The 27,155-nt window shown below is 58.0% G+C and overlaps 1 protein-coding gene across 7 annotated transcripts in view; it reads left to right on the top strand.

Moving 5' to 3' along the window:
• Positions 1-26,975, top strand: part of ZNF512B (zinc finger protein 512B) — a 36,433-nt gene extending 9,458 nt beyond the window's left edge. For 3 of the 7 annotated variants that reach the window (XM_072879604.1, XM_072879606.1, XM_072879607.1), the window contains 14 exons: positions 207-335; positions 678-850; positions 1,015-1,268; positions 2,051-2,128; positions 4,376-4,510; positions 5,891-6,015; positions 8,594-8,686; positions 9,559-9,657; positions 10,379-10,549; positions 11,306-11,497; positions 18,254-18,355; positions 19,363-19,425; positions 21,762-21,860; positions 22,212-26,973. In XM_072879604.1, the coding sequence (XP_072735705.1) occupies positions 207-335; positions 678-850; positions 1,015-1,268; positions 2,051-2,128; positions 4,376-4,510; positions 5,891-6,015; positions 8,594-8,686; positions 9,559-9,657; positions 10,379-10,549; positions 11,306-11,497; positions 18,254-18,355; positions 19,363-19,425; positions 21,762-21,860; positions 22,212-22,505 (2,007 nt within the window). In that variant the 3' untranslated portion in view covers positions 22,506-26,973. Of the gene's footprint in view, positions 1-206; positions 336-677; positions 851-1,014; positions 1,269-2,050; positions 2,129-4,375; positions 4,511-5,890; positions 6,016-8,593; positions 8,687-9,558; positions 9,658-10,378; positions 10,550-11,305; positions 11,498-18,253; positions 18,356-19,362; positions 19,426-21,761; positions 21,861-22,211 lie in introns of those variants that run through there. The other 4 variants (XM_072879602.1, XM_072879603.1, XM_072879605.1 and 1 more) reach the window with 4 other exon arrangements.
• Positions 26,976-27,155: the final 180 nt, after the last annotated feature.

The following is a 27,155-nucleotide window of genomic DNA, read 5'->3' as shown; positions in this document are numbered from 1 at the left end:
CCATCCCAGCACCTCTCGCAGGAGGGAGCACCGCTGAGCTGAAACACAGCCCTGGGGTCCGTTTTGCAGCTGCGCGGTGGGAAGGGGTGGACAGGAACGATCGGAGGTCCCGTGTGCCCCCCCCAGCCCTGTGGGGATGCACCGGCATACACCCAGGCACGCAGTGATCTTCGCTCAGCTATGTCTCTTGTCTCTCCTGTTCCCAGCTCCCCCTGATGAACCAGTGGAAAGACGAATTCAAAGCCCACTCCAGGGTGAAATGTCCCAATTCAGGCTGCTGGCTGGAGTTCCCCAGTATTTATGGCTTGAAGTACCACTATCAGCGATGCCAAGGGGTAAGGAGACCAGAGGGCTGTGTGTCCTTTCCAGTGGCCAGTTCTTACACTACCATCTACAGGTTAAAGCCTTTCTCAGGTCTTAAACCCCAGGAAAAACATGAGATTAAAATGGGGAGGGCAGAGATGGGCCAGGGGCAGTTTGTGAGGTGTGTACGAGAGGGACTGGGGTCCCTCCAGCTCAGTGTGAGGTCTGGCCTGGGGGGATCATGGACCATTGGTAACCATTTGGAGGGGCAGAAGGGTATTACACACGATTTGTGTTTGTGCCTGTGCCAGCAAAAGCCTGTCCCTTTTGTGGTCTAACATCCGTGCCCATCTGTCTCTCCCTGCTCCGCACAGGGTGCGATCTCAGAGAAGCTGACCTATTCATGCTCGTACTGCGAAGCTGCCTTCACCTCCAAAACCCAGCTAGAAAAGCATCGGCTCTGGAATCACTTGGACCGGCCAGTGCCAACCAGCAAAGCAGAAAACAAAGTGCCCAAGGCCATTGGGAAGAGCAGTGGCAAGAAAAGGTACCAGGCTGTGGCTGGGCTGTGTGGTGGTGGCGTAGGGATGGCTGGGAGAAGGGGAACGTGCCCGCCTCCATTCCCGTGATCTGGGCTGGCGAGGGGGGAGAGGTGTCAGGACGTTTGTCTAACAACCCCTCTTTAAACAAGCCCTCTGTGCTTTGCCCTAGAGCTGCTGAGAGTTCAGCTTGCCCCACCATCCATCCCAAACAGGCAAAGACGGAAAAAGCCGTGGCCCAGGACCATGCCGAGAATGGCGAGTGCCTGGCGGAGAGCCGGGAGAGCAAGGAGTTTCAGATCGCAGCAGCCGAGGCAATGGCAGCCGCCACCCCCACGGCGAAGTCCTCGAGCGGCAAGGATGCCGTGCAGCAGGGGGGCAGCCAGGCCTCGCTGCAGGAGGAAGACCCCGAGAGGATGAAGCACAGTAAGATTAGAGCCCGGGGCTACGCTGGTTCAGGAGCCCAGAGAGGGGTGTCCCACGGGAAGGGACGGGGCTCTGTTCCAGCCGACGCTGCTGCGAGTGTCTCTCTGAATGTACCCAAGCCTTTTCTCTGTATCCAAGCCTCCTGATAATTTGCCCCCCCCCCCCAGTTTCTCGCAACAGTGAGTTCCATTGAGAGTTGAAACTGGGTTGCAGCTGTGGTAGAGGTATTTCTATAGGACCTATAGGTTTGGAAATGGATTGAATTCCCTGCAGCGTAGCAAGCTGCCATATCAGCCCATCTGGCCTCACTGAGTGTGCCAGGGTGGATCTGGCAGATGTGTTTTCCTTAAGTATTGGGACAGGGTAAGGAAGGCTCACTCTGTCCGTGACCAGTTCGGGGCTGGCAGGCAGGGTCATGGTTGTCCCCATCATGGCGTGGGTGCTTGCAGCACCAACGTGCACCACCACCAGCCACCTTAGCTGCTGAGGCTGTGGAAACCACGCGGCTTTTGGCACTAGATAGAGCCACCACTTCCACTCGTTGAATTAGCCCTGGATACCATTATTTCTCCTGGGTTTGTGGAGCGGGAAGCAGCATCCTGTTACTGTTTGGTGGGTGGGTGCTTCATTCGGCAGCCCCTGTATTTCACAGTGGTAAAGGCCTCCTCAAGGTGATCCACTCCTGACATGGAGTGTGTGCCCGCCCCATGCCCTGGGACTGCTGAAGACCCCCTAGCAGTACAGTTATTTGACCAAATCTCTCTCTCTGTTTCTCTCTTTTGAGTCAGGAAGGAAACAGAAAACTCCTAAGAAATTTACGGGGGAGCAGCCATCCATCTCGGGGACATTTGGACTGAAAGGTAATAGAGGGACGACTCTGGTCAGCTGTAGGGTTGTAGCTTCCCCCTGGGGCATTGTGGGGAAGCCCCTTCCCCAAGAGCGAGCCCTCTCTGTGGTGGAGATACGTGACAGCCCCCTGGAGCCTGGGGACATCACACTGGAGGAGCTGGTGCCTTGGACCAGAAGAGTGTTGGAACAGGAATGATAACTGATAACTGATAACAACCCTGCCTGCTCTGCTCGGGAGCCTGTCGCTGGGAAATGGGGGAAGAGGAGGAGGAATCCGGGTATGTCCAGCCGTAACACAAGAGTAACGAGCTGCTGACACAAGTGAGACATGAGAAACATCATCTCATCATCATCCCACCATCCTGGGATGTCACAGTATTTCCAATAGCGTCGAAAGGATTTCTGCTGCGTAGAAAGGCCGGGTGACGCATCCGTCCCTCAGACACTGTCTCCAATGCTGGTCGCCCACATTCAAGAAAATTAGTTGAAGGAGAAAGAGACATTTTAACGGGATGTTTTCTGAGAGGAGGCTCAGGAGTTGGCTGCTTCAGCCTGACAAAGCAGGAGTGAGCAGGACTGTGGTCATGCCCCATAAATATACCTAACTCGGCTGGAAAGGAGGGAGGAAACCTGGAGCATCCCTGGCACGAGAGCAACTGGGTTTGGACTGGCTATGAAATACGTACAATCAGGGAAATAAAAAGCAGATTTCCAGGCACTGCAGGAGGCAGCACCTGCCAGTACGAGGGGCACTCGGGGGAGAGGCACTAATGGCTTTGAAGGAGTTAAACACTTACCGAAGAGCAGGCTGGATGTGGTCTCTGCAATTTCCTTTCCCCTGGCTCCTGGGAAGTCTGGGGTTGTTTCCCTTAACTCCCCCACAGAGGCACTGCCATAGACTGAAACGTCTGCTGTGGGCTCCTCGAGAATGAGCTGGTCCCCCCAGTGACCCGCTGCCTCAAATGGAGAGTGGAGATCGGGCGGGCGTTTGCCTACATCCCCCAGGTTCAACGTGAGAGTTTGTTCCCCAAAAACAAGGGTGCCGCCAGCCTGTCGTGGGGTGCTGTCTCCATTCAGACCCTGGGTTTGCAGGAGTCACAACTCACAAGTTCGGGGGGACGTGGACCCTCGTGGGCAGGTGCGGATCTGACCCTGGCACTCACCGTGTTGCCTCCAGCACCTTGTGTGGAAGCGCAGGCACAGGGCTGAACTGCACGTGGATTTGGGGGGGGTGGACCCAGGGGAGAGACCCCCCCCTTCGCCAGCCTTTCCAAAGCGTCGTTTACAAGTCACTTTTTCCATTTCTTACGTCAGCTCAGGAGCTGCCGAGGGATTCTGCGTGACAGAGGGGGATCGGGCAGCGCTGCCGCTGCTGGCGTGCTCTCAGCATGTGCTGACCCTGCTCTCTTTGCCCTGCTGGGTGCAGGGAGGATGCTTCGGTGGTTGGCAGTGATGCCTTTAGCGGGCTGAATGGGCAGCACGTGCTTTGCCCGTGCAGTTGTGCGGGGATGAGGCACAGACAAGGTGGGAGGGTGGATGCGTTCGGGAGAAGCTGGCTGAGAGCCTGGCGCTCTGCCTGCACGGAGAGCCCTGCCTTCAGGTTCCTCTCCGCTTTGCAGGCAGGCTTGGTGACAGTCGCCAGCTGCACCAGGTTTCCTCTTCCCCATGCCCCGGTTGCCCGCTCACCCCTCCTCTCCTTCTGTTCCTTCCTGGCCCTTCGAGCACCCGGCAGGACCAGGAGAGACCTGTGTTCATCGTGACACCTGCATACAGATCCAGGGACAAAAGGTCCAGTGGGATCTGGTGTCTGGGATCCCAAAGTTTGCCCAGTTTTCTAAGAGGGACCCCAGTTCCTTGGCATAAGCAGTTAGACAGCCTTTCCAGTGCAGGAGCATCAGCGGGAACATCACTTTTATATCCTGAATTTGATGTTCCAATTCGCCCTTTCAGTTTCTTGCAAGATGCCCTTTTGCCTCCTCCCCAGCCTGTCTTTCCCACATTTTGCCTTGCTAGAAGCATCCTACCCCGCTTTGCCATGGTGTTTCCATAGTTCATAAACTATCCGTTTATAAAATACCCCAAGCTGTTATGATATTACTTGACGTAATTATGGACCTGATCCCTACGCGTACAGCCTTGGCAGACCTACAGCCAGCTCAGTGTCCCTGGGTTAGAGGTAGAGATTTTCTACCTGCTAAATGTGAGTTGGTGTGAGGGTATTAAAGCAAGTACTGAATAAAGATCCTCTCTCTCTACAGGTCTCGTCAAAGCAGAGGACAAGGCGAAAGCCCATCGAGCCAAGAAGTTGGAGGGGAGCACCAACACGGAGGAGCTGAAAAAGAAACCTCCGGGAGCTGGTGTGAAGAAGGAAACGGCTGTGCATCTACCAGCAGGTGAGGCTGGTGGAGGCAAAGCACAGGCAGCAGCAGCTCTGTGTGCAGCTTAGCTGCTTATCCTGTGCTCTGCTCCAAGCCTGCACGGTCCCCACCTTCACCCGCAGGTAGTGGTCCCTGCACCCCTCCTTGCCCAGCGTGTTGTTTGCTGGGTGAGTTTTCTAGCAGGTTTGCGAGCAGCAGCAGCAGCACAAAATCAGGAGGAGGAGCATGCAGCTCCTGCCCTTTTGAGGCGTAGCACAGGTGTGGGGACAGCCACTGCTCCTAAAATATTGGTGCAGCCACGACTGACATCCCGAAAGGGTTACTCTACCTTCGCTTCACTGCCAGGACAGACCGCTGTAAGTGTTGGGAGATGACAGCCACATCTTGGTTCCACCTGGCTTCGCTGTGACAGTTTGGGTCAGCGTCTGGGATGATGGCATTTTTCTAACATCATTTCCAGGAATGACGCCAGTGCATAACTCTGGGCATAATTACATCTTCTCCGAGGTGCAGCCTACACCCTAGCACAGGTTGTTGACTTTCCCTGGGAGCTCTGACAGCAGGAGGAACGCAGGATGTGCAAGATAAACACAGCTGCAATGCCTTACACTGCTTTCAAATTCAAATAAATGACTCTCTGATCTCACAGCCGTGCAAAAGCATCCAAATAAAAAGGCTTGGCGGATTTTATTCAGACCGGGCTTCCCTTGCTGGAAGCCCAGTGCTGTTCTGCTGAGAATGCGGTGTGAACTCTGGACCTGGGAGCGGGTTTTGGCCCCACGTATCTCTCATTTCAGGAGTTTTTTAAGCTGGTCACAGCCATTCAAATAAACACATGCCTGGAAGCTAGCACTCCCCTAGCTGCCTGTGTGTCTGCCGGGAAGAGGATTGCCAGGGAAGCTTTCCAGGCACACGTCTGGATGGAGCTGAGATGCTCACCTTTGTTTCACTCCCACTAATTGCTTCGTTTGGCAGGAGGGAGTTATTCCACGCGAGGAAAGCTGAGGTGGCCGGGGGTATCATTGTGTTTGAATTCCCAGCGTGCAGGATACCAGCGGGGTTGGAAAGGTGAACCTCCTTTTCCCCGTGAAATGCTGGCAGGTCAGGTAACTCCGCCTAAAGTGGCCCAGTGACCCAGCTTGCTCAGGCAGTTGCAGGAGGTGTGGGGCAGGCAGAGCTGCAAGTGCCTGCGTGGTTTGGGCTTAGCCCGTGCCTGGAAGAGTATTTCTCTTTTTTTAACCCAATTCTTAACCCAATTTAACCCACTTTTCCCAATTCAGTGTTTTTCAACGTAGCAAACCAAGGCTTATGACAGCGCTCTCCTCTGCCGAGCAGCCCAGGCAGCTTGTGGTCTCTGTGGCTGGGTGTAACACCTCTCTCCTCTCCCTCCACCAGCAAACCCCGAGGACCAGTGGCAGCGGGAGATCAGCGAGAAGGGAGAAGTCGCCTGTCCAACCTGCGGCGTTATAACCAGGAAAACTATTGTGGGGCTCAAAAAGCACATGGACGTCTGCCAGAAAGTAAGGACTTGCTTTATTCAATCACGCACATACGGATTTTGGAGGGGAATGGACGTGTGCCACTCATAAATGCATATTGGTGCTCCTAAAACCAGTTCTGGGCTGTGTTTAATAGAGCACTTGCTAGTCATCTTCAGAGAGCTGGCTGCCTCTCATTGATTCAGAGGGATTTGGACACCGAATTCTCAGCGATTCTGAATCCCTTTGTGGTCTGGGCCCCTTGCCCCAGTGTCTCCAGCAGAGTCGGGTATTTCTAGTAGCTAAAGGAATAGTTTTAAGCCTGGAGAGATTGTTGGGGTTGTCTCTAATCTGGCCTCCTCCGGAGTCCTGGCTGTGGGATTGCACTGTGTGCCATGCCTTGCATCAGGCCAGATAAATTGTGGTTGAATGAGAGCACGTCTCGGGGAGACACCGAGCTTGGATGTGCTCAGGCAGGCTGTCAAGACGCAGGAGTTCAGTAATGGTGCGGTGAAAAATTGTCTCTCTGCTGCACCGCCATCCATCAGAGCACAGGATTACGTCTTCATCTGTCACCTGGCGCGGTGCAGAGCCATCGCCACAGAAAGCCAACGTGGGATTGATGCCTCCCGCTTTGAAAATATGTGGCTCGGCTTTGATTCCACATTCATTTTCTGTAAATGCCTCCTCAGCCTTTGCCTCACTATTTATACGGCAGTGGGAGGCTACTCTCCCTTTCAAACCCCATACTGCATCGATGCCAGGCAGAATCCTGCCTCTTCTGATGTCCTCCTGGCTTCAGTGGAGTGGGGATCTTGGCCACCACCGCTCATATCTCCTGCGCTTTGGAGCATCTCCCAAGCCAGGCAGGCTCCACGCGGGCTGCACGGCCAGCCGGCCTGCTGAGCGTGACTCTGCCGGAGCAGTCGGGCCTGTCTTCCCCACTATAAATAAGCCAGTGGGTGTTCAGCCGAGGAATTGGGACTCCAGCCCAAGGAGCGGGTGTTTTGTCACCCTTCCCCAGGAGGCACGGTCCTTGCTGGGGCTGGTTGTGCTGCTCCAGGAGCTGGGGTCCCTGCCAGAGCAGCCCGTGGCTCAGGGAGGACAGTCCCCAAGCTCTGTGTGTGTGACTGCAGGTCCAGCTCTCAGCATTTCATCTCTGAGATGAACCTATGGCACATCCTTAGCAAGGCCCCACTGCTACGGGCATGTGGTATCCCCATCAGAATCACAGAATCGTATAGGTTGGAAAAGACCTTTAAGATCATCGAGCCCAACCGTAAACCTAACGCTGCCAAGCCCACCACTATAGAAGTGACCCTGGAGTGCAGGCACCCTCCCAGCTTGCTCTCTGCTTTAATGATTGAAGTATTTCTTAGCTGGACAATGGGAAAAGAATATTCAGGCTCCCGAAACTCTTGTGAAACAACGGAAATTGGTTCCTCCATTCCTTGCTTGTCATTAAGCAGTCTGCCCTGTTTCCTTCGGTTTTGGAAAGGAAATAGGGGATGGGGATGGTTGCAACATGCTTGGGCCTGAAGGAGATGAGGGCAGGTATTTCCTCCGGGCGTGCCGGTGGGAGGGCTTGTTAGAGTATGGACATGGCGTGTTCTTCAGTGTTGACCGGAGGAGTAAACCCCAAATTGGCTGGCATTGGCATCTGATGAGTCAAGGAGCTTTTAGCATCCACCTTGTTAGGATCAGCGCTTGGGTGTGGAACAAGATGAACTGAAGGGAGCACAGGTACACGTGGGTCGTTCCCGACTGGCTGCAGTGAGTTTATTCTTCATTTCCCCAGAGCTCCAGGATAAGGAGGGATTTGCAGCTCCATCTTCATCCCCTCTCCAGGTTCTAGTCCAGGCTTGATTGGAGGGGAACTGGTGAAGGTAGAGCATCAGCCAGGCAGGAGGAGCAGGAACGGCCACGGCTGTCCAGGCACCGGCTCCCTGTCGAGACATCCTGTCTCGATGCCCAGAGCGTTCACCTCCTGAGTCAATAAATTCTGGTACTTGTTCCAGCAAAAGTCATGATCTGCTTATTCACTTTGCAGGTTCCCCCTGTACATTGGTGTGTGCATTTAATGCATCTCCCCAGTCGCTCAGGAGGCCAAGTCAGGTCAAACAGCAGAGCAGTGCGAGGCGGGAAGTATTGTGCTGTGATCGTGTCCAGCAGCGCCTTAATTTCAAACAGCCCAGGCACCCAGAAAGCGTATCGTACGCCAGCGTCTGTCGTAGTTAATAGGGCTGCAGAGCACAGACCGCTAACATATTGGTAGATCAAAGCATCTTCTCTTTCCTAACCCTTTAACAGGAAGACTAAGACGCCAGGTCCAGATGTTTCCAGCCAGTGGGGCTTTCGATCTACATCCAAAATGGAACGTTTTCCAAAAATTGGGGCATGTGGGTTTGATAACAGTATCCAGGACAACAGAGAGAAAACTCTGAGCTGCAGGCTGGGATTGGGATGGGGGACAGGGACGCTGCGTTGCCTGCTGGGTCCCACCGTTGGGTACTGCTGCAGCAACAGCTACCCATGGGGCTTATTGACAAGCAGCAGCATCCCTTGGAAAAATGAGCGGTGGACTGCGGCCTCCACGGTGACTTGCCTTTAATTCCTTCAGCTGCAGGATGCCTTGAAGTGTCAGCACTGCAAAAAGCAGTTCAAGTCCAAAGCTGGGCTGAATTACCACACCATGGCTGAACACGTCAGCAAGGTAAGAGAGATGGGCTGCTCTTGTCTCGCGCCTCGTTTCTCGATGCAGATGCAGAAGACGAAGCAATCAGCAGCCCGCTTTCCTTTGCCTTTGTAAAGGAGGGATTCACACCACCACCTTTGCAGCATTTCACATACTGCTCAGTCCAGATGGTGGCCTTCCCCCTTCCCTGCCAAGCAAAGCCATTCCTTCCCCAGCAGCTAGTTAGGCTCGTGTTAATCCCAGGGAGTAGAGCAGAGGACTGGGAAAATAAAACAGGATTTCAAATCCCAGAACAGGGGAAGATTTAGTGAGTACGGTGAGGCAGATTTTGAGTGGCAAAGCTCTGCCTTCAAAACTGTGCCCGCAAATCCAGGACTGATGGGTTCTGCCTTGCACGACTCTCCGAATCCAGTCTTTGGCTCTCCACCATGCGTGTGAGAAGTAGCCACAAAATTTATCATGATTAAAATCTGGCAGGCGCCAATTTAGATGCTGTTCTTAAAAATCTGGTCGTGTATGTCTCCGAGATACCAGGGCAAGGCATAACTGCATTTCTACATGTCCCGTGCTTACCAGTTGTGACTTGTCTTTTACCTGTGCATTGATCTCCTGCTCTTCAGTCTGGCTGGTGAATCCTCCGTGCAGGAACTGCTCCTGGGTTTCTCAGCTGGCCCTTTGGGTGCAAACACAGGAAAGGCACGAGCAGATCTGGCACCTAACGATGAAGGCGTTGGCATGCAGTAAAGCAGTGGGAGATCCAGCTCTTCTAACGAGAGGTTCCCCCCGGCCAAGGGCAGCTCCTGCAAGGCAGAGGTTTACCACCCACTCCTGGCACAGAGGACATGAGTAAATGGTTGACTCTGTTGCTTCTGTTACTTCCTTGTTTCCAGCCTGTTCCTGTGGAAACCGCTGGACTTGGTGAACAGGAAGAGCGGGAAAGGCTGAGGAAAGTGCTAAAGCAGATGGGAAAACTGAAATGCCCCAATGAGGTACGAGAACGATTCCTGTTTCTCGTTCTGTGAAAAGGTGGAAGGAGTGAGTCCCGATGCAGAGGGGGACATGCACTCTCCAGGCATCCCTTGGCACGCGCTCGACTTTTCTGCCTTAGCTCAGCCATCCCAGTGCCCGTCCCGCTGGCTCCGTGCTCCGGCGATGGGCTGTCCTGGCAGGAGGGTGGGCGTAGGGCAGGTTGAGGAGCGCTGAAGGGCAGGTTCTGCCTCTTGAACTCAGGAACTCAGGGCACAGCCGGCGCTGTCCTGGGCACAGCGTAAAACTAAACCAAACCGCACCAAAGAACGGTCGCGAGCCGGTTGCAGACAAGTCACGAACAGGTAACGGGGGCGTGTGGCAAAGGTTTGTCCCGGCGGATGCTCTACTCTCTGCGCAGGCAGTGCCTCCCCAACGCCTTCCCCTCCCGCTGCCTGCCGTGCGTCTGTCCGGAGAGCCCTGTCGGTGTGTTGGGGCAGGTAGCGCCGGGGATGGGGGCTGCTCCCCCCGTCCCTCTGTGGCACTGTCGTGCCTCTGCGTGGCTCTCTGGGGGAGAGGGGCCGGCCGGTGATCCCCCGTTGCTCGGAGGGGACGGGTTGGCGGAGCTGCTCTGCGGAGGGGGCTCCTCGGGACATGTTCCTCCCCGGAGCAATGGCACCTCGACCGTTTCAACATGGGCCCATGAAGCCCCAGCCCTCCTTAACCCTCCCCTTCTCCCTGTAGGGCTGCATGGCCAACTTCTCCAGCCTGATGGGCTACCAGTACCACCAGAAGCGGTGTGGGAAGCAGCTCGCCGAGGCCGACAAGCCTGTCTTCAGCTGTCCACACTGCGGCAAGAAGTACAAATCCAAGGCCGGCCACGACTACCATGTGCGGTCAGAACACACGGCCTCGGTGAGCCCCCCGGACGCCTCCGCAGCCCGAGGAGCGGGGCCATCCCCCCCGGGGGGGGACTGCAGAGCTGCAGAGCCTGTGGGCAGGACAGAGCCGGGCAGGGCCGGGCCGGGCAAGGCAGGTGCAGACGTCGGACCGATGTTGTTTTCTCCCTCACATCACCACGCGCGCGCGTTGTACCATGCCATGTCGGGGGGCAACGGGCTGCAGCCCCCTCTGCCCCTCCGAGAAAGCGGGGAGCTGCGTTTACGGGAGCGGAGCGGTCGGCAGCATTCCCCCTCCCTGGTGCCCACGGGGCTGTGCTCCAGCCCACCCTGCATCTGTGCTCTGCAGGGAGGAAAAAAAAAACCAGATCTCGGGCCGCTCCCTCGGCAGCAAGCAGGCACCGGCTGCTCGCCAGCGCTGGGGTGGCAGGATCCATCCCTGGGGAGCATCCTTTTCTGTTCTGTTGATCCCTTCTGACAGTGTATCCGACGCTAATAACTCCCTAACTAATAAATGGAGACGTTTATACACACGGGAGCATGAAAGGATGCAGTCAGTCCAGCGCGCAGCTCTCTGCTGGGCTGCGGGAGGTGGGGTGCTCCACTTGTTCCCGTGCGCGGATGCGGAGGCACGCTGGTGTCTCTGCAGCCCTCCCCTGCACACAGCAGGTCTGCAAATGCACAGCCTGAGCCCCGGCATCCCCGTCCTGGGGCCAGAGAGCTCGCTGCTTCACCCCTCGTCATGCCCTTCCTAACTCTGTCTCTGTTGCAGCCTCCAGAGGAGCCAGAGGTGAAGCCGGAGCCCAGCCCCATAGAAGATTTTGAAAGGACCCCGAGCGGCCGCATCCGTCGGACGTCGGCCCAAGTAGCCGTCTTCCACCTTCAGGAGATAGCGGAGGACGAGCTCGCCAAGGATTGGACCAAGCGGAGGATGAAGGACGACCTGGTGCCTGAAACGAAGCGGGTGAGAAGCCTTCATTTCTCCTTTTTTGTGCCTGCTAGCCGTACACAGAGATCCTGGGATGCCAGCGTGGCCCCAGCTGGCTGAGGGCTCACGTGTCTCATTTTCTGTGCGTTAAATCAATTAGCTGTGATGGCAAATTTATTGCTTAAGAGCCCACCCAGCACAGGCTGAGCCCCGGTGATCTGGAGGCTCCGTACAAGCCTGGCAGGAGCCAGCTTTGCCCTTTCCACTGCCAGGACCCAAATCTAAATGGAGTAAAAGGTGGTGCTTTGTGGGCAGTGGAGGGATCAGAGTCCGGCCCGGAGGATGTCGTGGAGGGAGGTCGGTTCTGGTCTGTGATCCGCGGTGCAGTGGGGGCCGGCAGCCAAGAGGAGCACGTGGAGAGAGCGGAGGTCGGATCTGAAATGATCTCCCTTGCACTGTCAGAGAGCAAAGATGCCCCAGGCGGAATTTCCTCCCTTCCGTGTCTCTTCCTTATTTTCTGGGAGATGCTTTCCCGGAGATAAAGGGCCTGCAGCATTGCCAGAGCAGTGCTCCTGCAAGCAGAGGAAGCTGGAGCGGAGGCAGGGCTGAGCCCTGCAGTCCCCAGCAGCGATGCACGCGTGGCCTGGTGCTGCGGGATCTGCGCGGTGAAAGTCAGTGTCCTGGCAGTCTTGAGCTTCATGGAGGCATTGGAGTAACGTGTTAAATCAAACGTTCCTCCTGGCCGTGGGAGGAGGTGATTCCTGGGAGTGTCCCGAGAATTCTGAAATTTTGGAATTCTGAAATTCCCTTCAGAAACGCTCCTTCCAGACTGTAAAAGGAGTGAAGTGGCAGCAAAACATAAACCTTTTCAGTGTAAAAGGAAAAAAAGAGAAGGAGTCAGAGTTTTTTAATCCTGTAGTCGACGCTTTTTGGTCAGCACTGGGACTCAACGCAGAGCCAACCTGCAGGTCTCTGCACAAGCTGCAGCCCATTTCCTGAGCAAGTAACTCGACAGTTAGGTGCTAAATCTTTTCCTTGCTCTGAACAGTTGTGTGTCTCTTGTCCAGTGCTCTGAAATTCACCCTGGGCAGGATATTGGGCATGTTGCAAAGAGGGGAGCGAGGGACAGAGGGAAGCAGGTTAAAGCTTTGCTGCAGCAGGAGAGCGTGGCAGTGCCTCTGCCATGAGCCTGCAGAGTGCCGGGCAGCCCCAGCCCCAAGGACCTGCCTCAAGCCAGGAAAACAGCCCAAGTCACAGAGCCAGAGGTGGCTCACCCCAGAAAAATGGGTGGCACAACAGCAGAGCTTCAGTGGAAATGCCTTCCCGCTGCCGCAGCCCGTCCTGGCACGGTGTGTTCTCGGCAGAAGTGCCACCGTCGTCCTGCAGAGAGACCTGGAGGAGCTCAGCCTGACTCGGCTCCTGGTCTGCACGCGATGGGCAGGTGAAAAACCAGCACACAAACAAACCAGCATCTTCTTTACCCGCCTCGGCATCCCGGTGAGGCGGCTGGCGCAGAAGGGGATCCGGCCGCAGTGCTGCCGTCCGCCTTGGAGCAGAGCTGCGGGTTTTAGGGCCAGAACTGGTTGCAAACTTTTTATTTCCCCAATGCTTGGTGTTGTCGTTGTTGGTTTCCAGATGACTTCAGCTGCAATGCATTTATAACGTAAAAAAATCAAGCCCAAAGTAGCTGTTTAATTTCAAATACTGTGGGAGGAGAGGTGTGATGCTCTCCTCTCCCCCCTCCAGCCTCAACACTTACAATCCTCTCTTTCCTCCTTGAATTGCTCCCCTTACTCTTGACTTTGGGTATTTTCTGTTTGAATTGAGGGAGCAGCCAGGAGTCCCAGGCCTGGACAAGGGGCCCATGTGCAAGCTGACATACAAAGGCATCATAAAGGTCTCAGCTGCCGGCATAATTGCTCCGTGAAATGCTGTTTGTGGTGGCGGGTTTTTTTAGGAGACATTTCTTGTGTTCAGAGTCTAATTGTTTAAGTTTAATTGAGCCCCATCTCAGCGCTAAAAAACAAAGAAAATTGCTGTGAGGTTGGCGGAAGCAGGTTTGCGTTGAAGAGGAGTAAGGAGGGACTTGGACCAGCTCCCGGGTGGCAAAACAAGGCTCTTGGTCTGGAGGATCGGGACCTCGGGCCTTGCACGGGCTGCTCTCCCCGTGTGTCGCACAGATGGATTTCAGAGGAGGTCAGTGCAGTGGGCGAATACGTACGTAGCTGTGAGCGTGCCTGCGGGTGCGTCTTGCAGTGACTGTCACGTTCCCTTGACAACACTCTCAAATATAATCTGTTCAGTCTATGACATTTTTTTCTCGACGAGCGGTGCTGGAAGGAGGTGGGAGGCAGGTTCTGCCCGGGGAGGCTGGTGGGAGCTTGCTGACTTCAGCACACTCTGTGCTGCTCTGCTGAGCAGCGTCTTGCGTCGCTCAGGACTAGTCTACAAGTTGCTTCAGTTCAGGGTGCGGAAAAAAAACCTCCCAACTGCGAGCGACTCAAACGTGCCAGCAAGCAGCCCGTTTGACCCTCTTACGGCCCCAAAAATAGCCCTTCCCTCAGAACTGGCTTCAGCCGTGCTGGCAGGGCAGCTCTGTGGCGGGTCCAGCCCCGGGCAGCGCGGGAGGCTCGGAGGAGCGGGCAGCGTCCCCACGTCCCCGTGCCACCGCCCCACCGAGCGCACGTGGTGGCCATCCCTCCGAGGGAGCTGACAACCCAGAGCCGCTGGAGCTGCAGAAAGACAAACAGCAGTGAACTGTGACCAGGGCGGTAGGTCTGATGGTTCCCAGAAGAGCCACCACACCACCGCTGCTTCTTCCCACGGGCCGTATCCAGCCGTTGGGAGCACGCTGCTGGACCCGCAGGCCCCCCTCGCTGGCTTGGACCCGGAGAGAGGTGGGATGTCTGGGATCAGTGGCAGATTGTGGCTGTTCTTGCACCGTCTCAGCAAGACCTGGAGATTTCCAGGGTCCCAGAGGGACGGATGCTTCCCAGCTCCGGTCTGTAACCAGTGATGTCTGGATGTACCTGGACTTGCTGCAGCTCAGGACCCGCTCTGTCCCTGAGCTCTCCAGTTACCCACCACGGTCCCAGTGGTCAACGTGGATTTCAAGGGAGCTGATGAAGAAAGCCAACCCTCCTCTCCATCCCTTCTCCAGGCAGCAAAGCTTTTCCCCAGGGGAAGGCAAGCCGCCCCTCAGCAAGCCGATGGGATACGGGGGTTCGCAGCCCCCCGGCAGGCACGGCCCACGTGGCAGCCGGTCCCAGCCAGGGAGAGGGACGTTAGGTTTGGATCCCGTTGGTGGCCCACGGCGGGATGCGTTCGCCTTTCCCCGGGAGGACGGATTCCTTCGCACCAAAGCAATGGCATTAGAATAAACGATTGCTGCTCGGTCCCAGGCCCCGCGCTGCCTTCATTCTGCACTAACCAAATCCAGCATTTCTAAATATACACTGGAGTCTTATTTTCTCACTCCGATCTTTATTTGCCTCTGGATAAGCTGAAACAGATGGGGTATTTCACAACGGCCGCTTGCTGGGGATGTCAGATGGGGAAGGGCACACCCCTGCTGCTTTTCTGGGAAAAATCCCCTTTCCCGAAGCTCCGTGAAGACGATGCCGATCCTCCGACCCTCCTCTGGCCTTCGCTGGGGCCATCGCCTGCCCGTGAGCAGTCTCGGGGCTGCCGCGGAAGGAGCGAGAGGCCGGGAGGTTCCCAGCTCGGTGGTGCGGGCAGGCGGTGGCGGACTCCGGGATCTGGCGGGGGACGATGCCCTTACACATTCTGGATTGAGAGAAACAGCCTCCTCGAGCAGAGGGAAGAGGCATCTAAGAGGCGAGAGGGGAGAAAACGCCACGGAAATCTCACTGTTTCGTGGTGTGATGCTTTCCCTGTGGAGCTCGAGGTGGGGTGGCTTGTTTCAAGGTGCCGCGAGCTCTGTGCCGGAGGTGGTGGTGGGCTCCTGCAGCCCAGGCAGCCCCCGTGCTGCGCAGGGAGGGATGCAGAGTTCTTCCGAGGGGTGCAAGAACGAACACCCTGTTGGCCTCCGCACAGCTGGGGGGGTCTGGGTGTTGCCGCAGGGCTGGGGGCAGCCATGGAGGCTGCGTGGTGGGGTGACGGGGGTCCAGAGCGAAGGGCTGCCGTAGGCCAGTCATAAAGCTAAAGGGGAAAAGTCATCTCCAGGCTTGAGTTTTTAAGAAAACCCCATCCTGGAGCCAGGATAAATTCCAGAGCAGGAGAACCTGGCTCGGGTTGATCCCCCAAAACAATGGCCCTGCGATCCGTGCGGGAGCCAGGCTGAGCCCTGCGGACTCATGTCGCTGGTGGGGCCAAACCGGATCCCAGCTCCAGCTGCGGACCCAGAGCTCGGCGGGGTCGAGTCCACCCTTCCTCCCCTTGCTCGGCGGTGCCGGTGTGGTGTCACCCAGCTGCCCGGAGCCGTGTATGGGACCCGGCTGCCGGCCAGCACCCCGGGTGTGTTTTGGCTTCGCCTCCCGGACGGCATCAGCCGCGGTTTCCGCAGGGCGATGGGAGAGCCGTGCCTCACGCTGGGTACCTCGGTAAGGCTTCCAGGGGAGTTTGTTGGCCGGGGCCGAGGCAGCCTGCATGGTTCTCATTTACTGCAATATATTTTGGGGAAGGGGAGAGCTGTCTAGGGAGCGGAGAGGATTGAAATATGAAAGTTAATTAAATAAAACCATCAGTCAAAGAAAAAGAGCCTTCCCACCCCAGCATCCTTCGACTGTTCAGAAGAGATGGGCTGCGGCCAAAACCAGTTGTAGTCGTTTAATGATTTGGCCATGAAGATTTTCACTTACAGGCTGTTTGAGGAAAATAAATGGAAAAAAAAATAAAATATTCCATGCCTGGGGCTCCCTCTTAATAGAGACATAAAGATGACTTTGACATTCCCAGAACCGCAGCGCCCCGGGAAGGCATGGGATTTGCATGTTATTGTGCAGGGCTGTTGGAGGAGAGCGGGGAGGGATTTTTCTCTGGAGTGGGAAGCCGGAGCAGCAGAGTCCGCATCTCCGAACATCCCCCCCTCATCTCTTCCCCGGGGACGCACGGAGGAAGAGGTTGTTGCTGGGGCTGTGTGCAGTTACCGTTAATGTTTGCTCATTCGTGGGACTGATTGGTTTTTAATTAAGGAGGCCATTTGGCATCCTGGCTCTCGGTATCAATGACAAAAACGGACTCCTGTGTTCTCCCCCGGCGGTGGCATTGCCTTCCCCGGGCAGGGGACCAAGCGGTCGGCAGAGGCACCATCCCAGCGCTTCAGAGAGCTCTGCTGGCATCTCCCCTGGCCACGAAGCACGACAGAATAGCAGCGCGCTGGGGCTCGGGGGATTTTTCCACATCCGTCCTTACCGGGCATTCGTAGTGCTGTTTCACAAGGCCCTTTGCCCCTGCCCCTTCCCGGGCTCCCTTCTCTGGCCGTGCCCCGCTGCGTGCCGAGGTGGGGGCTGCGGGGGCTTGTGGATCACTTACATTTGGGTGGAAACGAGCGGTTGCTGTCTGAGCTCTCCACATCCCCAGCCTTCGGTGGGAGCTCCCCTTTGCAGGGAGGTTTGGGAGCAGCCTCTTGGAGGGAGGTGGACAAAGGCAAATTCGCAACTTTATCAGCACATTCAGGAAAAATCACAGCTGGAAAAGAAATCCAGCCCGCCGCATCGGAACCGCAAGCTCCGCGTCCTAGGGACATATTTCGAAAACAGGGCCTGGGTTTGCACCTCTCTGCAAGCACCGTTTGTCTGTGTAGCCTCCCCGGCCAGCGTGGATGCATCGATGCAGCCGTGCCCCGTGCTCGGAGGTGCCCACGGAGAGCAGCACGCGTTCGGGTACCCGCGCCCATAGCGTGCCATGTGCGAGCTCACCCAGCCCTGCTCCGACTCGGGGCAAATTTGGGGCTTGGGACCCAAGGAACATCCATCAGACCTAGCAGAGCTCGGTAGGTTGGGCTGGGAGTTGTGCTGACGTGGTCGTGCAGCAGGCAGGCAGGCAGCTCAGATTGCAGGCAGAGCAACCCCGTGTCCCCTGCGGACCTTGCCACGGTGACACGGTGGCAGGCAGAGACCAGCCCCGCAGGTAGGGCCAAGCGCGGTGGTCGGGAGGCACGGAGATGCCGCAGCCGCGTTTGCTTGTGCTGAACATGCAGAAATGGAGTTGGGAAGGCCGGTCCGTTATGCTAAACCTCAAAGTCGCTAATAAAGCGGTAATTAAAAGCACTTGGAAAGAGCAGCCCTGCCAGAAGGAGAGGCAGAGACACAAGAGCCTTTCATTGTTTAACGGGTTGTGCCCATTCATCGGTGGAAGGCAGCCATGGAGGCTCTTGGCGTCCGTCCCCTCTGCCCAGCGTGCAGGGTTGTTTATTCTCCTGGTTATGAAACGCGGCAGAAGGGCCACGCCGACACGATGCACTGAAAATGCCCGCTCCGGGCCTGGCCCCGCGATGGGGCTCGGACCCAGGAGCAGGACCCTCCTCTCTCCCGTTTGCCAGCACCACGTGGAGGTGGCTGCAGCACGGGGGGCTCCTGCCCTGCTCCTTGCCCGCAGCCGTTCCCCAGCCCGGCTGCCGCCTCGCCGGTGGCACGGCAGTGGGCACAGCCACCCCCCTGCCGCGCCGTGCCCGGGGGAGAGATGACATCTCCGGGGGAAGCCTCCCAACTAGTTTTCAGCCCCAATTCACTTCTCCGGGGTGGGAGGGCAAGACCCATGTGAAGAGCGAGGATTCCACCAAGGACCGGACTGGTGTGTGCCGCTCTGCTAATCATCTTCTATTGTTTGCAGCTCAATTACACCCGACCGGGGCTTCCAAAGCTCAATCCGAGGCTGCTGGAAAACTGGAAGAACGAAGTGAAGGAGAAGGGCCACATCAACTGTCCCAACAACGTAAGGACCGTCTCTGTTCTTCTCCGGGCCGGCTGGCCTCAGTCTGCAGGAGGAAGGGGGGAGTTTTTGGGGCAGAAACCCACCAAAGACAGGTTCTTGTTGGGCCCCAGACAAAGCTAGCAGTGATGCTCAGACCCTCGCTTCAGCCCCTCTCCCTGGGGTTGTTGCCATGCCTGGTTGAAGCCTGTCCCACCTTTGGGACCCTCCTGGTGCGCTCGAGCCACGGGGCCTGGGGACCGGGCCACCCTCCCCGGGTGCCCTTGGGCTGATGGTTCAGCATTGCCTGGTTCGGGCTCTGGAGCTGCCTTTGGGGAGCTCCTGAGATCCAGACGGGGCGAAGGCTGCACGCTCTGTGCTCGGGAGCCTTTTTATGCAGAGAACCTGCTTTTCCCAGAGTAAAGGCTGGTTTTAAGCCATTCTTTTTAAAGCCCCGTGACAGGCAAAGACCTCGGGGACATGGTGCGTGTCCATGCAGCCTTGGCCTGAGCTGGCAGGGAGGTGAACTCCACCCTCGTGCTGGGCCATTGATTTATCATCTGAAACAAAGCCTTGCTAATGGGAATTTTGAATGAGGCCGTTACCGCAAGGCCGGGGGAGACGCGCTGGCTAATTAATGTCATACACAGGCACTTTGAAAAGACATTGCTCAGAAACTGGTCATGCTGCTGCCCGGGTGATTTCTCTTCTCTGTTAAGCGTCTGCTGTGGCTCCACGAACTCCTGTAGCCCAGCAGGACCTCCCGACTGCTCGCAAATGTACGTTTTCCACGGAGATGTTTAGGGGAGACATTTTTCAGCCCGTTGCAGAGGGATGTGGCCACATGACTCCCATTAGCACTAATAGGAAACGTGTGACCAGAGCCCTCCGCGTCTCGCGGAGCATTAACCTCACGCTGCTTAGCCTGGACCGGTGGCCTTGCTGGCGCAGCGGGCTCCTGGCCCCGGCACGGAGGAAGGCACGGAGACGAGGGGGGATTGTGGCAAACCCTGCTTTGTTTCTTCCCGCAGTGCTGTGAAGCCATTTACTCCAGCGTCTCGGGGTTGAAAGCTCACCTGGCCAACTGCAACAAGGTAGGTTACAGCCTTTTACAGCCTCAGCTCAGAGATGGGGTTAGGGTTTGGTTTTTCTTCCCCCAGGATTGTTGGGAAGCAACAGGCCAAAGGCCAACGGCACGGGTTAAAGGATCGTGACGGCTGGGGAGGGCTGGCCGAGCCACGCTGCTGCCCGTGGAGTTGTCACCGCTCAGCCCGTTGTCACACCGTTCCAGTCCAGCCACTCGCCCTCAGCACCGTCCTCCTGGGCAGGATCAAACCCACAGCCACGGGCAGCTGAAGGCGGAGAGGCTCGAGCTGAGCAGCTGCGATGGAGGGGATTTAGCCACCGCCCCAGCCTTGGAGGAGAGGTCTTGCAATGCAGATGTCTCACCCAAGGGCCCAGACACCGAGTGCCTCAGAGCTGGGAGCAGCAGGAGCGAGCCTGCCTGCCTCGCGTCCTCCCGCCTCGGCCTCCCCGTCCCGCAGCAGCCCCTGCCCAGCATGGCTTCTGCAACCCCCGAGTTGTTTGCGAGCCTTTGGCTACCCAACGTGGCCAGCACCTCGCACGCAGCTGCGCATCGACCGCTGCAGCTCAGAGCCGGGGAGCTGGGGGTTGGAAGCCGAACATTTTCTGAGGCAGGTGGGAATCAGGGGTCTTTCCTCATTGATTTGGGCAGCCCTGTGGCCCCTCTGGAAGCCCGGCAGTTTCCCCAGCTGGAGAGACGCTGGTGCGGTGCCTCTGGGGATGGAGCTGAGGCTGGAAGAGGCGGCCGGTCTGTGCAGAGACCGGTGCCCTCTCGCTCGACAGAGCAGCAACGCTGCCGGCTGCAGAGAGCTCTGGTGGCCTGCAGCCGCCACGGGGGAGGGAACGGGAGCTCAGCGTAGGTCCCTCAAACTGGAACTGAGTAAGAGCTGGTAAAGCTTTATACCCCGAAACGTTTCCAGCTGCAGCTTCCATTGAATGGAGCTTCCAGGAGGCAGCTCCAATACATACCCCGTGGTTATTAAAAACACAAACTCCCGCGCTCCTCCAACACTAGCTGGAACATCAACCCCTAATGAGATCATTTAGAAAATAGGCTGCAGAGATCCGGCAGAAGAAGCTGTATATTTATGCAGGATAAAAGTGCAGACACAGGAGACCAGGGCAGTTCCTTTGCTAGCCTGCAGCAGCAGGCAGCCCACCAGCAAACGGTCTCTGAGAGAAAATGGAGCCATTTTCTGGCTGGTTCTGTGCACAGAAAGCAGCCAGGCGTTTGCACAAGCATTTTCTTTAACCGCAGAGCTGCACCCTCCAGGTCCGGCGAGTCCAGCGTAGCCGGGGCTGAGTGTTGGGGGTCAGCGCTGGGGGATTTTGCTGCTTCACGTCCCCCACGCGCTGCCGTCAGCAGGACTCTCGCCCTTACAGAGGATTTAGTTTTGCAGTGGATGCGTGCACCGCCAAATCTGGCGTAAATCGTAGCCCCTTCTGAGCTGGCCTGTGATTGCTGCTGTAAAATCCTGCAGAATTGGTTGAGGTACATCAAGCCTTACTGAGAGCGGAGGATGCTCCCAGGCAGTGCCCCGTCCTCAGCGGGGATTGATGCACCGGGGTGATTTTTGCATGAGTATTTCTGAAGCCAGCCTGCAGCGGGGCCAGGCCTGCCCACATCCTGCCTGGCCCTGAAATGAAAGACCTGCCTAACTCCGGATTTACAGCACGGAGCCAGCTATGGAGAAATTCCCAGGGAGCATATATATTGCCTGGAGGGGCCCATCCATAAACCCCTCGTCAATAGAAAGCACATTATCTCCCCTGTGCCGTGAACGGCGGCAGAGCCGGGAGATCACTCATCCCCACAAGGGCTCTAATGACGGAAATCCAGCAGTCGCTGTGTCTCTTTGACAACGTAAAAGGAAAATTAGGTGAGTCTGTTGGACATAAATTAGATGGCGGTTCAGTCCCAGGAGATCACAGATCTGCTGACAGTGAAGAAATGGGGTAATCGGCCCCGTCAGCCTCCCGCACGCCCGGGGACGCACACGGTGTTGGTGGTAACGTGACGAGCGGTGTTGGGGATGCACAGGCAGCAAAACCTGCTGCTCGCTGCCCTCCGAGCTCCTAGGACCCAGCATTTTGATGCCTGGCACCGGTGCCACGACAGCTGACACCGCCATGGGCTGAAATTCAGAGCAGAAGATGCGGTTGTGAGCTCCTGGCCTGGGAGCGAGGGCCGGCAGAGAGCTGGTGGTTTAGAAATGAATATTTCTTTTCTGTTGCTTTGAGATTCAAGCATCAGCCTCCTTTGATGGGGGGAGCGGGGTGGGGGGGTCACCCCTCCAGGGCATTTTCTTCTCTGCTTGGGGCTGCAGGAGGATGCTCTGTCTTGCAGGGGGACCACTCGGTGGGCAAGTACCGCTGCCTCCTGTGCCAGAAGGAGTTCAGCTCCGAAAGCGGGGTCAAATACCACATCATCAAGGCTCACTCAGAGGTAAGGAAGCGGCTGGGGCTGGTCCGGGCTGGTCCCTGCTCCAGCGTGCCCGTCCTCGGGCTGCCCCGCTCCATCCATCCGTGTCTGCCAAGAGCGGAGCACGGCAGCTCCCAGCAGCATCAGCAATGCTGTGACAGCCGGGGCGGGTACCTCCCTGTCCCCTTTTTGGGTCCCCAGCACCCCCAGGCCGGTTGCAGCTGCTCAGCGCTGGCCAGCTTATCCTCAGGGAGGTGATGCCAGCGGGGCGTGGGGTGGTCCAGGCTTGGGCAAGCGAGGCATGGGTTGTGCGTGCCGGTGCCGGTGCCCAGCCCCAGGATGGTCACTAACCCCCGTGTCACCCCGTGGCCGCAGAACTGGTTCCGAACCTCCGCAGAGGCCAGCCGGAAAAAGAAAAGCAGGGAACAGCTTTCTTCCAGCAAGGAAGAGAAAAAGAAAAGCACAAGCGGGAAGAAAAGGGGGAGAAAACCCAAGGAGAGGCCTCCAGAATCGTCCCCGAAGGGCAGAGAGAGCGTGGCAGCAAAGACTAATCACAAGAAAACCCTCGAGCACTGGGAAGGCTCCCGAGGCAGCCCCGACGGGGACGAGCACATCCCCAAGCCCCCGAGCCAGCGGAAGGGGGGAGCCAGTAAGATGCCCGAGAAATGAGCAGCTCAGAGACTCGTCTCCGAGGATTCGTTTACAGCCCAGGGTAACAGGGTGGGGGTCTCTCCCGGTTTTCTGTCCCCCCCCATCCCACTTCCCCCCCCTTTCCACTCACCCCCTTTTTACAAAAAAAAGAGAAAAAAAAAAGAAAAAAAAAAAAGAGACAGAAAATACCAATTAACCACTTTAAACAAGTCACGGACCTTGTTTCACACTGGAAAACAAACAGGATCAAGCAAGCTGGACCCTTCTCCCCCCCGCCCATGTACATACCCCTCTGCCCGCACCCCTGCCCGGCGGGACCCTGCTGCCTTCCCCCCCGCCCTGCCCGCGACTTCCCCTCTTACTCCCTGTGCCAAACTGGTGACGCTTGAGTGAAAGAAAAGTGCAATAGCAGCGGGGTCCCCTCGGACGGGGTCTCTGCGGCTGCGTGCCGGGGCGGGGGGCTGCCCGCGGTGGTGCTGCCTGCTGCCTGCCTGCATCCCCGCATCCCTGCGTCCCCGCTCCCAGGACAATGTTTCCAAAGTTGTTTGGCCCATGCAAGCGGCCAGGCAGGGGCAGAGGGACGGCAGGGTCTGGCAGTGGATGCTGTAGGGGTCCTGGTCACGCTTTCCCCGCAGCCTCGGGCCGAGAGGGGACATGCTTCGGCAGGGACCGGCTCCGTGGCGTGTCGGCTTCGTGGCGGGCTCGGTGCAGGGGTTTGTCTCGGCGGCGTGAGGCACGGGCAAGAGGAGCGAGCAGGGAGCATGACACGGAGCCGGCAAAACATCGTCCCGAGATGGCGGAGCTGGCTGCGGCTGCGAGAGGGGGTGCGGGAGGTGTGAGCCCCCCTGGAAGTCGATGGGAGAGGGGGTTGCTGTAGGACGGGTCAGGTCGGAGGGGTTAACCGAAAGTTGTGGGAACGCTGTGAGGGCCGTGGAGCGTCGCGGGGAGACGGCGGGGAGGGGGTGACGGCGGGAGCTGCGTGCCGGCGCTCAGGTTGTCGTCGCAAACGTGGCCGGACACGGAGCGCTGCGGCAGCAATGGCAACGCCGCGATGGCAGCGCCGGGATCGGGGTGAGCCAGCAGCCGTGGAGCTGCCCGACCGGTGCGGGCGGGCCCAGCTGATGGAAATTCAGGGTCCCCATCACGCCCCATCCCAAGGTGCCGATTGCCCAGGAAGGAGGAATGGGGTTTCGGTCACCCAGCTGCAGCCGCGGGAGGCGTGGGACAGGGACGGGGGACAGCATCAAGTGACAATCATGGGTCCTGCTTTCGGGCATGTTGCACTCGCCTTGTCCCTCCGGGCTGGGACCCACCGTGGGGTGACTCTCGGCTCCCCCGAGATGCATTCAAGCCCCCGACCATCTTCCTCGGGGTTAGGCAGTCCCTGCACGGCGCGCTGTCCCTTGCTTGTTCTCTCCCCCGGGCTTTTCTTTGTGTCTGTACTAATACCGTCCTAACGCCTCGCTCCGGCCTGGAGGGAACCATCCCTGGACCAGGATGCGTCTGTCTCCAGACAAAAACCAGGCTACCTCGGTCCTTGGGAAATGGGCACGTTTTCTCTCGGTAACAGAACAGAAAACCTTAATTCAATTCCCCCCCTGCCCCGTGCGGGAGCTGGGAAGGTGGCATCGGGGGTGGAGAGCTTCTGCTTTTGCTTTAATCAATTAAAACCTCAACCTCCAGTTTCCTTCGCTGCTCTTCACCGCCCGTCCTCTGCCTGCCGGAGGCTCGGTATCGTTTCCCTGCTCCGAGGAGCGGCTCAGTAATAATTAATGTCCTTCTCCACCGGCAGGTTATTACGGCCACGGAGGGAGGGAGGGGACGGCGGTGTCTGAAGCCAGGGCGGCTTCTCGGGGGAGCCGATGCTCCTGCTCCAGCCACGGCTCCCGGCAGCTGGATGCCACCATTGGCATCGCCCGGCACGCTCGGCCGCGAGCTGGGCACGTGCCTGCGGGCGAGGGAAGCTGCCCGAGCGCTGCTGGTTTGTGCCGGGCTTCGAAGCGATTAGTGAGAAAGCTTAATGAGTCGCTGCGGCTCGGCCTGTTTGCCGCTTGCGCTTCGTCCGATCTTTGTTTCGATGGTGGCACCGGTACAAACGCTGCGTCCCCGGGGAAGGGAGGGGAGCTTCAGGAGCTGTAGGACCCGCGCTCTCGGAGCCGTCTTGGTCTTTGTCACGACGGGGACGTGGGGACACCGTCCTGGGCGATGGCATTTTGCTGTGCTGAGCCCGAGGGACGGTGCTGGCTGTCCGCAGAGCTCCGTGCCCGCTCGCCGAAGCAATAACCGCTGGAAGGGTCGGCGAGGAGGGACCCCGCACCCGAGGAGGGTGCTCGGGGGCACGCCGTGGCTGTCGGGGGGTGTAGGCAGCGGCAGGAAGGGGAGAGCGGGCAGAGCTGGGGACCTGGCACGGAGTTGGGCACTGAAATCTCCGCAAAGGGCCAGAGGGAGCCGCTGGATCCCAAAATCATGTCCCACCGTGGGGGAAAGACCCCAGCAAAGCTCCTGGCCCGGGGAAGGGGGACGCGCGTGGCCCCGGCTGCTGGTTTGGACGTTGACCTTATAATCCCCACCGCCTCCCCTTGGGGATAGCACAGGGCTCGATTCTCATTAACATGCAATTAATTGGCTTCTCATTGATTAAATTAACAGGCAGCACTGTGCTCTGTGCTGGGGGTGAGCCCCGGTGCAGGAGCTCGGCCGGGAGCTGCTCGGGGTGGGGGAGACCTGGGGAAGGGCCAGCTTGGACGGCGGGGGGGTCGTTGCGGGGTCCGGCTCGAAACCCGTCCCGCTGCTTCAGTAACGAGAGTGTCTCCAAACGAGCGTCCTGGGAGGAGCGAGGGGCAGGAGCGGCGATAGCCACAGGGGCCTCGTGGGGATGACACCATCCCGGAGGGGACCCCGGGGACGGTCTGGGGTCTCGGGGCAGGCGATGGGCTCAGGGTGGTGGGGACGGTGGTCCCCGTGCTGGGGCTGTCCCCCGTCACCCTCGGAGCTGGGAGACGCTCCTCGCAGCCCCCTGTGAAAGCAGCTCCTTGGTCAAATGGAAATTTTTATAAGAAAGTGAAATCTTCAGGGTTTTTTTTTTTTCCCCTTAAAAGGTGTTTTTCCCCCAGTAGTCATCACTCAAGAGGAATATGTTCTCCCACCGCCGTCTTCTCCATGAGACATCTTTTAGTCTCCTGCTTGTCCAGGGAAGGCTCCGGAGCGATACCGGGAATACCGGCAGCTGCCTGCCCCACGGCAGGGACGGGGACGAGCTGCGGTGGCATCACGGAGCCCGGCGGGTTGCGCCCCTTGGGTCGTGCCTGTTCGGGTGCTCCCGGCGAGGCAGCGGCCGGGGGGGGGAGAAGCTCGCCTTAACCCGGAGGGGCGGGTGGGGGCTGCGGGGCGAGACCGGGGACGAGCGCGTCCTCTCCCGTTCCGTCCCCTCGCCCGCAGGGGTCTGGAGACCCTCGGGTCCGGCAGCGCGGGACCCCCCGGGCCTGGCACCCCTCTGCCCTCTGTGCACTGACCGGGGCCCTGAGCCACAGGGTCGTCCCCTGCGGCAGCGGGGAATAACCTGCGGTTAATGTAAACCCCGCGAAGGGGACGGGGCGCTGGGGACCGGTGTCACCCCCACGGTCCCGACCCGCTGCTTGGGGGGGGGTCCCTCACGGTGAGTAAATGGGAGCGTGGGGACTCGGAGCACGGGGGGGGCTGCGGGGCGGCTCCTCCGGCTGCAGCCCTGCGCATCCCGGGGTGGCACCTGCCCCTGCAGCGCCCTGGGGACGGTGACACCGCAGCTCCCGCAGCTCCACCGCTGCAGAGAGCCGCCGTCCTGCCGCCCGCGTCCCCCGAGGAAAGGGCTAAACCTCCGTGGGCGAGGGGACGGGCGGGCTGCGACCCCACGGGAAAACCTCACGGAGCCATCCCCGAAAGCTTCGATGGGCAGGAAACCCTTGGCGCGACCACGGGGTGCCGGCAAGGCCGGCTGTGCCGCCCCGGCACGGGCACCCTCCGGGGCAGGGAGCGAGGGCCGAGTCCGGCCGCGGCGGAGCTGCCCCGGCCTGGAGCATCGCTCGCGCCCGTGAACGTTGGGAGCGTTTTGTTCTTTTCTTTCTCTCCTGGTGACACCCATCCCACGGCATATCCGAATGTTTCTCGTCGATGCCAGTTATTAGTGCATAAGTGTATTTTGGGGAAAAAAAGAAAATGGAAAAAAAAAAAAAAAAAGAATTTTCAATTTATCACTTGTAACCATATATATAAATATATAAATATATATATTAAAAAGTGTTTATTTGCAAAAAATAAAATTGTTTTAACAGTAAACTATCTTATAATAAACTCCCGATTTGTGACGATCTGTTCTTTTGTTAATCATTGACAAATCCTCAGTTGGAGAGTACTGTAACAGCAGCTCTTAACAGCCGCGCCGCCGAGCACCGCGGAGGGGTAACTCGATGTACTGTATGTATTAAAAACAGCTGTATCGAATAAATGTTTATTGATTTTTTATTATTACCATTATCATCGTTATTTTGCCGTTCGGCGGGAGGGACCGGGAGGGGCAGGGTTTCTCTTTCCTCCGGGGGCGGCTGGTGGTGGCCGAGGAAACCTCCGGGACGGCCCAGCCTCGTGCCGGGGACGGGGCTCACGCTCTTCATCCCGGCGGGGCCCCCCAAAAGC

The sequence above is a fragment of the Ciconia boyciana genome, chromosome 14 (genome assembly GCF_034638445.1).
Source record: "Ciconia boyciana chromosome 14, ASM3463844v1, whole genome shotgun sequence".
NCBI classification, from domain to species: Eukaryota; Metazoa; Chordata; class Aves; order Ciconiiformes; family Ciconiidae; genus Ciconia; species Ciconia boyciana.
This window is presented reverse-complemented; position numbering and strand designations above follow the sequence as displayed.